Source organism: Gymnoscopelus braueri (genome assembly GCF_963280865.1).
Source record: "Gymnoscopelus braueri genome assembly, chromosome: 24".
Classification (NCBI taxonomy): domain Eukaryota; kingdom Metazoa; phylum Chordata; class Actinopteri; order Myctophiformes; family Myctophidae; genus Gymnoscopelus; species Gymnoscopelus braueri.
Genome location: NC_137626.1, coordinates 37,489,007 through 37,500,766, shown reverse-complemented (window position 1 = coordinate 37,500,766; position 11,760 = coordinate 37,489,007). Strand labels below are relative to the sequence as shown.

Below are 11,760 nucleotides of genomic sequence, written 5' to 3'. Positions count from 1 at the left end.
AGCAGCACATTTTAAATGCACTACTAACCTTTACTGTAAGCCTCACTGCTGGTTGCATCATGTGTAACTAGGGATGGCCGATATTATCGGCCGATATTAGCATAATTTTTATATTTGAAAGCATCGGTATCGGTTTAAAAAAAACGATGGAGTGTGTGTGATATGAATTGTGAGCTTACCATAATCACAGTAATTCTTAATCATATTCCATCATATTCAAGGGCTTTTGCAGAGAAATGAGACAAACTCCAGTCACTTTCAAATTAAAGCACTGCAGAGGGCAGGTGTGTGTGTGTGTGTGTCTGCGTCCAGCTGACACTTATTGAAAACCGAACATCATCACAGTAATATATTAGATGTATATACATATTGATATTATAGCTATTTTATTTGATTAGATAGGTGATGTTGTTACCTGACAATATATAAATATTGGTATCGGTATCGGAAATTAGGAGTTGGTTATCGGTATATCGGTTATCAGTAAAAAATCACACCCAATGTGAAGTGGGCGGTGTGGTCACAGTGGTCATCACAGTGATGGAAGAAGTGATGGAAGAAGTGATGGAAGAAACCATAACTTTAAAAAAACACATTTATGTTTTTTTTTAAGTTATGGTCCTATTTATAGGGCTATGCACATGTGTCATGTTTCCCTAGCCAATCACAGTCCTGAATAGACTGTGATTGGCCAATCACGGTGCAGGGTTAGGGGGTACATTTGTGGCCAATCACAGCGCAGGATTTGGTGTGCAAATATCCAAACCTCACATATAGGGGCGGTTTCACCGCCCAAAAAGTCAATATCAAACATTCCTATGTGTGTTTACTTTCAAGTTTCTGGTAGAGTTGACAAAATGATACTGTACATTGGTAGTACAATGAAAATACAGATATTGATACACTGAATGTGCTTATTAAACTATTGTGACAAATATATGGATGGAATTATGTTCTGGGGGAGGGATATAAAAATGTTATCAACATGCATTATGCTAATAATGATATATCATGGATGGATGGATGGATGGGTAGATAGATGTCTTTGGTGACTGAATTTCCCTTGCGGAATAAAACAGATTTTATATTATTTTATATACAGACAGACAGACCTTTATAGATCCTGTGGGTTAACCCATTTAGACCTTGCCTCGTGTAGGGCATTTTTTTATTTTTTTTTGCACTGGCAGAATCGTCTGGTCCCAGGCTAATTTAGACCTGAGACCGATTCTACAAATGCTTGATATTGTTGCTTTATCAGTGGTGCTCAAAATCAGGCCTATATATGCATTTGGCTGCCGACCCCCCATCTCAAAATATAAATATCAAAAATATATATAAATAGGGACCCCCAGATATATATCTATATATATATATATATGTATATATATACTGTATATATATACTGTATATATATATGTATAGTCAAATATTTGCACAAATGTTCAAGATGTTTAAAAAATAGCAGATCTACAAGCTCATAGTGCGGCACTCGGTGCCGCACTATGAGCTTGTAGATCTGCTTGTAGATATGCTATATCTGCAAAGTCTAAAAAATGGATAAAGTGGTTACACAGATGCGCTCCCGGTTTGAAGGGGTTAAATGTAGCAGTGCCAGCAGCCTTTTGCAGTACAGTATGGTACTAATACTACTGTACCAGTGTGATATAGAACATAATCAGTACATAACTCATCAAATTTGTGAGAGCTTTTACAGCCAGGCCGATGCTATCTGAGGACGATGTCCACTCCCAACACCTAAATCTGTTTTATTGGGCCCGTGCAGCTCTCAGCGGTGGAAAGTAACTAAGTACATTTACTCAAGTGCTGTGCACATTTTGAGGTACTTTTTGAAAAAAAAATAGCTGAACTACAGTTTGAATGTAGATCTGCTATTTTCAATGGATTTTGACACGTTTTAAAAAATATATTTACAGTATATATGCTTGTACTTGGACTTGTACAAACAGACAGTGGTGGAATAAGTACTCAGATATGTTACTTAAGTAAAAGTAGCAATACCACCATGTAGAAATACTCTGTTACAAGTAAAAGGCATGTGTTCACAATGTTACTTGAGTAGTGGAGTAGACATATTGAAAATAGGAAATACTCCAGTAAAGTTAAAGTACCTCAAAATTGTACTTGAGTAAATGTACTTAGTTACTTTACACTACTGCTAACAGAGTAGTTCTGCATTGTGGTAGTGATACTTTAATTTAAGGTAAAACAATCGGAGTACTTCCCTCCACCCCTGGCAGCTTTGCACCACGTCTGCCAAGCGGCCCTCCTTGTACGCTTGGTATCCATGGTAACGCCAATAACCTGGCTTGAGAGCTGTGCTACAGCAGCTGTGAATACAAAGCACTTTTCCTTGGATGCAGGAATACTGCTTGTAGATCAGTGATTCTCAAAATGTTTTAATTTCAAGGACCCCCTGTAACTCTGAGAGTCCATTAAGGTTCCATCTCTACACTCTCAGAGTTAACAGACCAGTAAGGGGCCCATTTGGAACCCCCTCAAGGAACCGTGAGGGTCCCTGGACCACACTGTGAGACCCACTGTTGCAGATTGGTGGTACTTTGTGTTGGACACAGGGAATCCCAGGGATGCTGCTTGTACAATAAACCTTTTTTCAGCCCCATACCCCCCGACCAGGTCTGAAACATACACTATGCATTTACCTCTTAAGCCTCACTTTTAAAAAAATGAAAACATATATCTACAATTTATCTACAAGCCACGTGTATATTTGATATTTTCTCCATTTTTGAAAATGTCTGGAAAATATTTTTAAATGTTTTGAGATAAATATGTTTATGTAATTATGAACATCTGTGACTTATTAAAAAAACTTGTAGGAATGTAAGAAAACTTGAATGTAGGAAATGCAAAATTCATACATTAAAACAATAAAAATAAAAGCAAGAAACACAATATTTACTTATTTACGATTAAATGGGTCATGGCCATACGACTGAGTAAAACTTTTATATTATACATAACTGTGTTTAGCTGTGTCAAACATTGAAGGTAGGTAGCAGTGGTGGAAAAGGTACTCGCATGTTTTACTTAAGTAAAAGTATCAATACTGCAATTTAGAAACACTCTGTTACAAGTAAAAGTCCAGAATTCAAAATGTACTTGATTAAAAGTACAAACGTATTGGCATCAACATGTACTTAAAAGTAACAAAAGTAAAAGTACAACAATGTTTGAAAATCACATATATACAAGCTCACAACGTGTTGCATCGTGACGCAGTGTGAGCTTGTAGATCTGCTATTTTCAAATAGCCTATGTATAAAATAGGGCTAAAGTGGTTTAATGGATGTTTAATAATATAATGATTTATATCTGCAAAGTAACAAGTAACTAAAGTTTTCAAATCATTTTAGTGGAGTAAAAGTATAATATTTGCCTCTGAGATGTAGTGGAGTAGAAGTGAAAGTACTGGAAATTGTAAATACTGCAGTAAAGTAAAAGAAAATACCTCAAAATTGTACTTAAGTGAAGTACTTGAGTAAATGTACTTAGTTACTTTACACCACAGGTAGACAGCAGATAGGACCTCATTGGAAGCAATGTGTCCGCCATTGTGCACAGTTTAGCTAGCGCCTTCGTCCTAGCCTTAACGCATGACCCCTGGCCCCTCCCTCCCTCCTCCCTCTCTCCTCCCCCTCCGACAGACGACGACCTATCTGAGCAGAGCTCGGGCCGGGACACGCCCGCCAGCGGCTCCTCCCGCCAGGAGCTGGACACGGACGATGGCAAGAGCAAGAAGAACAAGAAGAAGAAGGCCAAGGCCAAGAAGGAGAAGAAGACCAAGGGCAAGAAGAAGAGCGAGGAGGCCTCCGACACCGACCCCGAGAAGAAGAAGAGGAAGGGCTTCGCCCTTTTGAGGTAAGAGAGATTTTTCTTCTACATAATAAAAAGAAAAAATCACACCCAGTGTGAAGTGAGTGGTGCCTTTGATGGTGTGTGTGTGTGTGTGTGTGTGTGTGTGTGTGTGTGTGTGTGTGTGTGTGTGTGTGTGTGTGTGTGTGTGTGTGTGTGTGTGTGTGTGTGTGTGTGTGTGTGTGTGTGTGTGTGTGTGTGTGTGTGTGTGTGCGCGCGAAGCCAGCGCGTGTGTGTGTATGTGCATGTCTTTAAGTGGCGCATGTGTTCCACTGTCTCTTGTTTGTGTTGAATTAGTGTAACTGGTTGCATGTTTGTGTTGCAATCAGCTGCAGCTTTTGAGGCCGTGCTCAGACAGACACGCTGTCGAGGCCGTGCTCGGACGGACAAACCCACACGGTCAAATGTAGGAGTGGTTGGCACCACTCAAAAATACAAACCCGGGGCGCCGATGGCGCCTGTTTCCCAAACAGGTCGGGACCCATGTTTGGGTCACGGACCGATTTGTGTAGGTCGCGAGTAAATATCACTTTTTTTCCTGTTTTCTACATTTAAAAATATATCATTTCCAAAAAAGGTTAAAAAAAATAAAATAAAAACTTCTAAAGTAGTAACTTCCACTTCCTAAACTATATATATTTTTTAAGTTTAAGAAGTAGTGAAAATAGCAGATCTACAAGCTTCTTCGTGCCGCGTTGTGCTCTTGTAGATCTGCTATTTTTACTAGTTTGGGTCCCGGGCAAACGTCTAATTTCTCTTTTGGGTCTTGAACTAAAAGTTTGGAAACAAGTGGCCTATTGGTTAAGTTGTGTACCATATACTGTACGTATAGGCTCTGATGCAGCCTGACAGCGAGTTCCGGGTTCGATTCCCGAGGCAGACAACCTTTGCTGTGTGAACATATTTGAAACAATTTAACAACAACAAACTTTTATGGGGTCTCTGACACTGAATATTTTCAGATGGGGGTCCACGGCCAAATGCATGGTCTTTGATATGAAAAAGTTAGAGAACCACTCTGCCCTACAAAGCAGTGCAGTAACGTTGTTGGACACACAGTGAATGACAGTGAAAAATGTTCGCTTAACAAATGTATATATATTTTATATACATTTTTAAAGCGAACATTTTCAACTCAAATCTTTGCTTCTGGGGGGTTCTTGGAACAAAATATTTTGAGATGGGGGTCCTTGGAACAAATTATTTTGACATGAACACGTTTGAGCACCACTGACATAGCAACATACGTTTTTCAGAAAACTATTATAGGATTTAGAAGGCATGTGTAGAATCGGCCTTAATGGGTCTTTTATCAGTTAAAGTATTTGCGTAGTTACTGCACTTTGGCTTTCCACCGAACCTTACATCTCAAACGGTGCCGAGGCTAAACTGCACGCTCACACCCGCTAACACAGGGCTAAATGCTAAACATTTGTTCTCAGAGCTATCGTGTGTTTTCACCGCAGAGGCAAATGGAGGTCATTACGCGCATAATTTGCCCTTTTCCTTAATTCCGCCGTTGGAAGTAAAACAGCATTTGAGAACTGCAATTAGATTGAGCCGTGCAATAGCACGGCTAATTAAGTCATATTTCAAGTTCAATAAGGATCATGTGGGCCAGACACAGGCCAGAGAGGAGACCGGGCCTCGACTCCTAACACGAGGGGAGTCTTTTAACCGCGTTCAGACCTTGTCGAGTTATAAGACACGCTTGATGCTTGGCAGAAAGACTGAATTGTTTGGAAGTGTTTTCTTGGACTGTTCATCCTGTTAAATGCCATGTTGTCTAATTCAATGAGAGAGAGAGAGAGAGAGAGAGAGAGAGAGAGAGAGAGAGAGAGAGAGAGAGAGAGAGAGAGAGGGAGAGGGAGGGGGGGGGACTTCTGAGAAAAATATAGTTTTACCATACAGATGTATTAGTGATATTGTACAGTATTAGCATACTCTGCCATACACATTGGATCAAATAACATTTTATCCATTTAAATACGTCCCTGCGTGCGCGCGTGTGTGTGCGTGCGCGAGTGCAAAGCATCTGTGTTGACGTTTCGTGTCAAAGAGAGCGCTGATAGACGCGCGGCAAGCTGCAGGCGACAACATTATGAATGTAATTAGGAGGTGTCTGCATCGATCTGCATCACAGCGCCTTCGCACACACACACACACACACACACACACACACACACACACCGCCCTGTGATCCGCACGTAAACAACACCCAGCAAACCCACCATGAGAGAGAGTGAGAGTTGAAGTGCGGAGGCAAAGAAATGAGGGCAATGGAAGTGTGAAAGCTGGAGAGAGATAGAGAGAAGAGTTCACAACTCCGCGGAACGCTGAAATAAAGATGAGAGCCCCCCGAGGTCTAACAGAGCCGCATCCAAACAAACCACGGCTGTTTACGCCAATTCAAAACCACTTGTTTTTTAATTCAGCTTGACAGACATGATGTTAGTCAAGTGATGTAGTTGGATACAAACACGAAATGATCTTCACTCTTCAACATGTCGTTGCTTTTTGTTGTTCAACTCGCGTGCCGGAACTATAATGCAGACAGACAGACAGACCTTGTTATAGGCCTTTATTGATCATGCAGGGGAAATTCCATTTCCAAGGCAGTACTACAGTTATGAAATACAGGAGAGATACAGAAAGACGGATACGGCTATGAGTAAAACAATAAAATAATAAGAATAATACAATAGGCGTAAACAAGGAGTAATGCACAGGGATTAGGAATAAAGTGCCAAAAAATGAGATTTAAGGTCTTGCTTGGCACTCTGCATTTACATTTTCAGGTGCGCAAAACTCTGCATTTATATTTTCATTCTCAGCAGACCGTAGAATAGCAAGAAGTTTTATAGCGTTGAGATGCTAAGAGCAATGTGGGGGAAACTTTTTTTACTTTTGAGTGAGAAAACAATGTTGCACATTAAGCAAATCATCTGGGGACCCCCCAAAAATCATTGGGGACCCCCCCCCCCCCCCAACCCACAGTTTGAGAACCTCGGCTCCATCGAATGAGGGTCGTCAGCTTGTAGATCTGTTCTTTTTCGTCCGGCAACACCGTCCTACGGAGCAACTATAAATGAAGCCTTAACTGCGCACAGCCAAGTACCTGGCCGACCCAAGTTCATCAATCACCCTGTCACATCTAATATCTGTCCCCGCGCGTCCTTGTCCCCTTGTCCCTTGGGTGTTCCTGTCCATGCTCATCCGCAGTGTGTGTGTGTGTGTGTGTGTGTGTGTGTATGTGTGAGAGCCACCATCGCTCCATTATCGCCCTTGACACTTACGGCCGATTGGATTCTTATCAGCCCCATCTTGTGCACGCGCTCCCCCCCTCGCTCGGCGCTATCTCGCCCCCCCCCCCCCCCGGGGCCTAATTGAATCTGGAGTGTTGGGAGAGTGCCGTGACACGCCGGCCACAGCGTGTCACCGACACGCCGAGATAAGGACTCCTTTTCCAATGAACGACCGCAATCAACTAGCAAAGACATGCTGATAAAAGGAGGGTTGTTACCTGGGATTGGATTGAGCTGTAATGTTTAACCCCCACCCCCCTTCCCACCCCCAAGACCACCAACCCCTTGAATTGCGCAGTTATGAGGGCGGCCGTAGCTGAGTGAGTAGAGTAGGTTGTTTTGGGAATGGGAAGGTTGCAGGTTCGACTCCCCCCTGGCTCACCTACTGTACTGTATCTACCTGTCCCAGAGAAAGTTTGGAGCAAAATGACGCTACGTAGGTAGAGGTTTGGGTTGTGTAGTTACCTTGCCATGATGTAACTTTTGGTGTGATTATGAGTAGTTGCTCCATTGATTAGAAATTGATCTAAAATAATCCGCTCATTGATTTACAAAGGCACAGTGAAACGGCTCTCAAAGTCACTCTTTTAATGCAAAAGGCACCACTAAGCAGCATCTTGCTGCTGTCAGTGGCCTGGCAGCACCGGGCCACTGATATCTAGCCTGGTTCCAGACGAATATGCCATTGCAAAATAAAATTGCCCCGGCAGATGAGGTCTGGCCCCTCTCAATAGAGATTGGATTTCTCTCCCTCCAAAGTTGTGAGGGACCAATCAGGGCCCAGTATGCAATTATGGGGCAGGTTTATCACCAGAGATTTATTTATTTATTTGCCCCTCGGAATTGCAGGTTCAACACAGAGATTCCAGACTAATATCATATACAGTGATATTAGTGTGGGCCATGCCAGGCTAACTGAGAGTCTCTGGCCAGAGGCTTCTAAGTCCCAAACACCCGGCTAAAGCAAAAGGACGACCAAGCTTTTTTTCCGCGGTCGGTCCAAAACTCTGGAACAGCCCCTCGGATCTTCAAATCCAGACTCACACACCTCTTCTCCCTAGCATTTGAATCACCCTAGACTCTTTCCATCTAGCCTGCACCCATAATGCAAATAAATAAATGAATGAATGTCAAAATGTACACCTCTCCATTCTGGTAAATGTGTTTGTGGACTGTAGAATGTTTAAAATATTAATATTTAGCTAGGAGGCATAACATGTGGGAACAGACTAGAGCTTCGATCGGGCCTTGAAGTTATGCGCTAACCAGAACCAGAGCGCTCTGCATTCACACCAACCCAGCCTGAGGGCTAAAGACTTATTTTCGTGGTAAATATCATTTATTGGGATCAACTGGAAAACGAAATCCCCACAAATTCAGATAAGAGAAAACCTATTTTATGCCTGAAGGGAAAGCCAAGGTGTTTAATGATTTACTGATAATAAATTGTTAGTCTCTCTCTCTCTCTCTCTCTCTCTCTCTCTCTCTCTCTCTCTCTCTCTCTCTCTCTCTCTCTCTCTCTCTCTCTCTCTCTCTCTCTCTCTCTCTCTCTCTCTCTCTCTCTCTCTCTCTCTCTCACACATACATGAATGGGATGAAGTGCTGTGGCGTTGTCATGTGATGCTAGCTAGCTCAAACCGCTTCCTCCTCTGAGAGGAAAAATGTTGCCTGTCACTATTTCAGCTATTCGTCGTTCGACAAAGTATATAATAGGGTTTAAGTGGTTAACCATTGTACAGATAGATAGATAGATTATTTTATCTTCGTGTCCTGCACAGAAAGTGCCCAACCCTCATGGGTTTATAAGACGCTTGTAGCATGTCTACAGTATATTCACGTAATACATTCACTTACATCTCAAAATTATACTGAGTGTTCTGTCTTCTCTCCCAAGCTTGACAAATAAAATATGCCACAAACAAAACATATCTCAAGTTTGTCATAATCATCTAACTTCAAGGAAATCACCACAAATAGAAGACACCTTTACTAACAAATGACTCTCTTATATCATGATATTTAGGGCAATAAACCCCTGGGGATCCCCAGACCCCAATTTGGGAACCACAGGTGTAGTGACACATAGAAAAGTCACAAGTGGAGTTGATATCCCCTCATGTCTAGTTTGAGAACATGTTTATTATATATATATATATATATATATATATATATATATGCGCGCGCACACACACACACACACACACACACACACACACACACACACACACACACACACACACACACACACACCCACCCACCCACCCACATAGTGATCCATGAAAATAACTATTCTGTCCCTATCGGTTCACAACTCGGACGGCGCTGATTCGACTCATCAGAGCATCGGCCGGTCAGCGCGGGCACTCGCGCCTGGAGGCGCGAGGGAGCGCCTCCTCGGCCTCAAGCTCTGCTGAGTCGGCGCGCCTCCGTCATGGACAATAACTATTATCACGTGACACGTGCGTGCGAACCATAGAGGTATAGGTGTGAACGCGTGTTCAGCGTTCCCCTAGCGTAGCTTCCTGGTTGCTACGCGGGGGGGTCGGGGGAACAACAACAGACAGGTCCGCGTCGCATCAAAGCCCCGCCTCGCCCCGAAGCCCCGTGCCTAAAAACGAGCGCTCTGTCTTCAATCGTCCTGGTTCTCCAATCGTACTGTGACATATATATATACATATATATATATATATATATATATATATATGTATATGTATATGTATATGTATGTATGTACTGTATGTATGTAGTGTTTCAGAAAAAACACTGCTAGGATATAGAACAGTGGTTTAGAACAGTGGTTCTCAAAAAATGCAGATATGCAAGCTCACAGCGTGTCACTTACTTTGTGCCACGCTGCAAGCTTGTACGTACATCTGCTATTTTTGAAAGTTGTCTTGAAAGTGTTCGGAAAATGTTGAATGATTTAGAATTTGTTTTAACACACATCTCCTTCTGGTGGTCGTTGGCACAAAAAGGTTTGAGTACTACTGATTTACTACTGAAGAAAGGCGTTTGTAGATATCGGCCTCAGGTCTTAAAGGAGAATTTCACCCCTGGAAGAACTTATAGTCACTCAATTTTAATAATATTTGTAGTAGATAACAGTAGCAAAATTTGAAATTTGCACCCTATGGCCAGAAAAATATAGAAGTCTGTGTGTTTGACTGGACTGCTGCATTACTACAATGACCATAATGCTTTGGGGCACCGCCCTTCCTTGTGGGGAGGGAAGGCTGCGTGGGTGAGATAAAGAGACTATGAGTCAAATTACTCATGACTAGTTTTTGAGGATATGGATAAACTACTACTAAAAATACATATAAAACACAACAAACACCAGGATCATGTTTATGGGTCCTAGACCTAGATACAAATAGGGGTTTGATGCAAAATTGGCGAAATGTCCCTTTAAGGGTTTAAGTTGTTGGTTTAAGCCGGGCTCACACACTACAGCATAATCAGAGAGATTTGGGGTCAGAAACCCCCCCCCTGCCAGTCGGAACCGTTCCATTTTGAGGCTGATCAGAAGGGATGATCTGCTCAGATTATCCTGTGTAGTGTTGAGGGGTTCAAATATGGGATCTTAACCCATTTAAACCGGGGAAAGAATCTGTCATTTTTAGATTATATTCAAAAATAGCAGATGTACAAGCTCATAGGGCGGCACCGAGTGCCGTGCTATGAGCTTGTAGACCTGCTATTTTTTGGGACAAAAATCGTGAAAATGTGTGCACATATTGGAATATATATCTACTTGTTTAACTCAATCTTTGCTTCTGGGGGTCCCTGGAACAAAATATTCTCAGATGGGGATCCATGGCCAAATACATTTTGGGTGGTCCTTGACATGAAAAAGTTTAAGAACCACTGATATATATATATTTTTTAAAACTGTTAGGATTTAGAAGACATTTGTAGAATCCCCCAGAAGCAAAGATTTGAGTTACAAATGTTCGCTTTAACACTCGCATGACTGAGGTTTCATTCTCCTCCACCATGCCTGAAAGACGATCATTTTGATCCCCAAATCAGGCTATCCTATTGGCCACTGTCTCCCTCTGTTCTCCAGACTAGTTCACACTTTCTCCCCCAAACAGTGGGGGGTTCCATTGTCTTCTAAAAAGCTGAGAGTTGAAAATGGGTTGCCAAATTTTGAGAGAGAAATAAGCAGGCAGGTCTATGAAAGTGTTACTGCATGCGTTGTTCCTCACTCACACACACCCCCTTTTAAAGTTGCAGCCGCGCACGCACACACACACACACACACACACAGAGTCACACCACAGTCAAATGAATGGCAGGAGGATTCAGATTTCAGAGCGAAACTTTACAAAATAAAACGGTAAAATGCTTTGCACAGGGCTCGGGAGAAAGAGAAGAGGTGATATGGACACATTTTCGCTACATCGATGTGGAGAACAAAACACAATGCTTGATTTTATCCGAAGGCAAGCAATGTGGGAAAAACACAACAACTTGAAGAGACACAAGCGTTCACCACAAAGAGATCGAGTTATAAGTTAACAAAAGGTTTGCACTTTCTCCATTTACACCCCAT

General features: G+C 42.2%; 1 protein-coding gene across 2 annotated transcripts in view; it reads left to right on the top strand.

Annotated features, from left to right (window-relative positions):
- Window positions 1–11,760, top strand: part of LOC308080147 (partitioning defective 3 homolog B-like) — a 355,069-nt gene that overhangs the window by 204,515 nt on the left and 138,794 nt on the right. For both annotated transcript variants that reach the window (XM_080421925.1, XM_080421924.1), the window contains exon 20: window positions 3,690–3,903. In XM_080421925.1, the coding sequence (XP_080278051.1) occupies window positions 3,690–3,903 (214 nt within the window). The remainder of the gene's footprint in view (window positions 1–3,689; window positions 3,904–11,760) is intronic.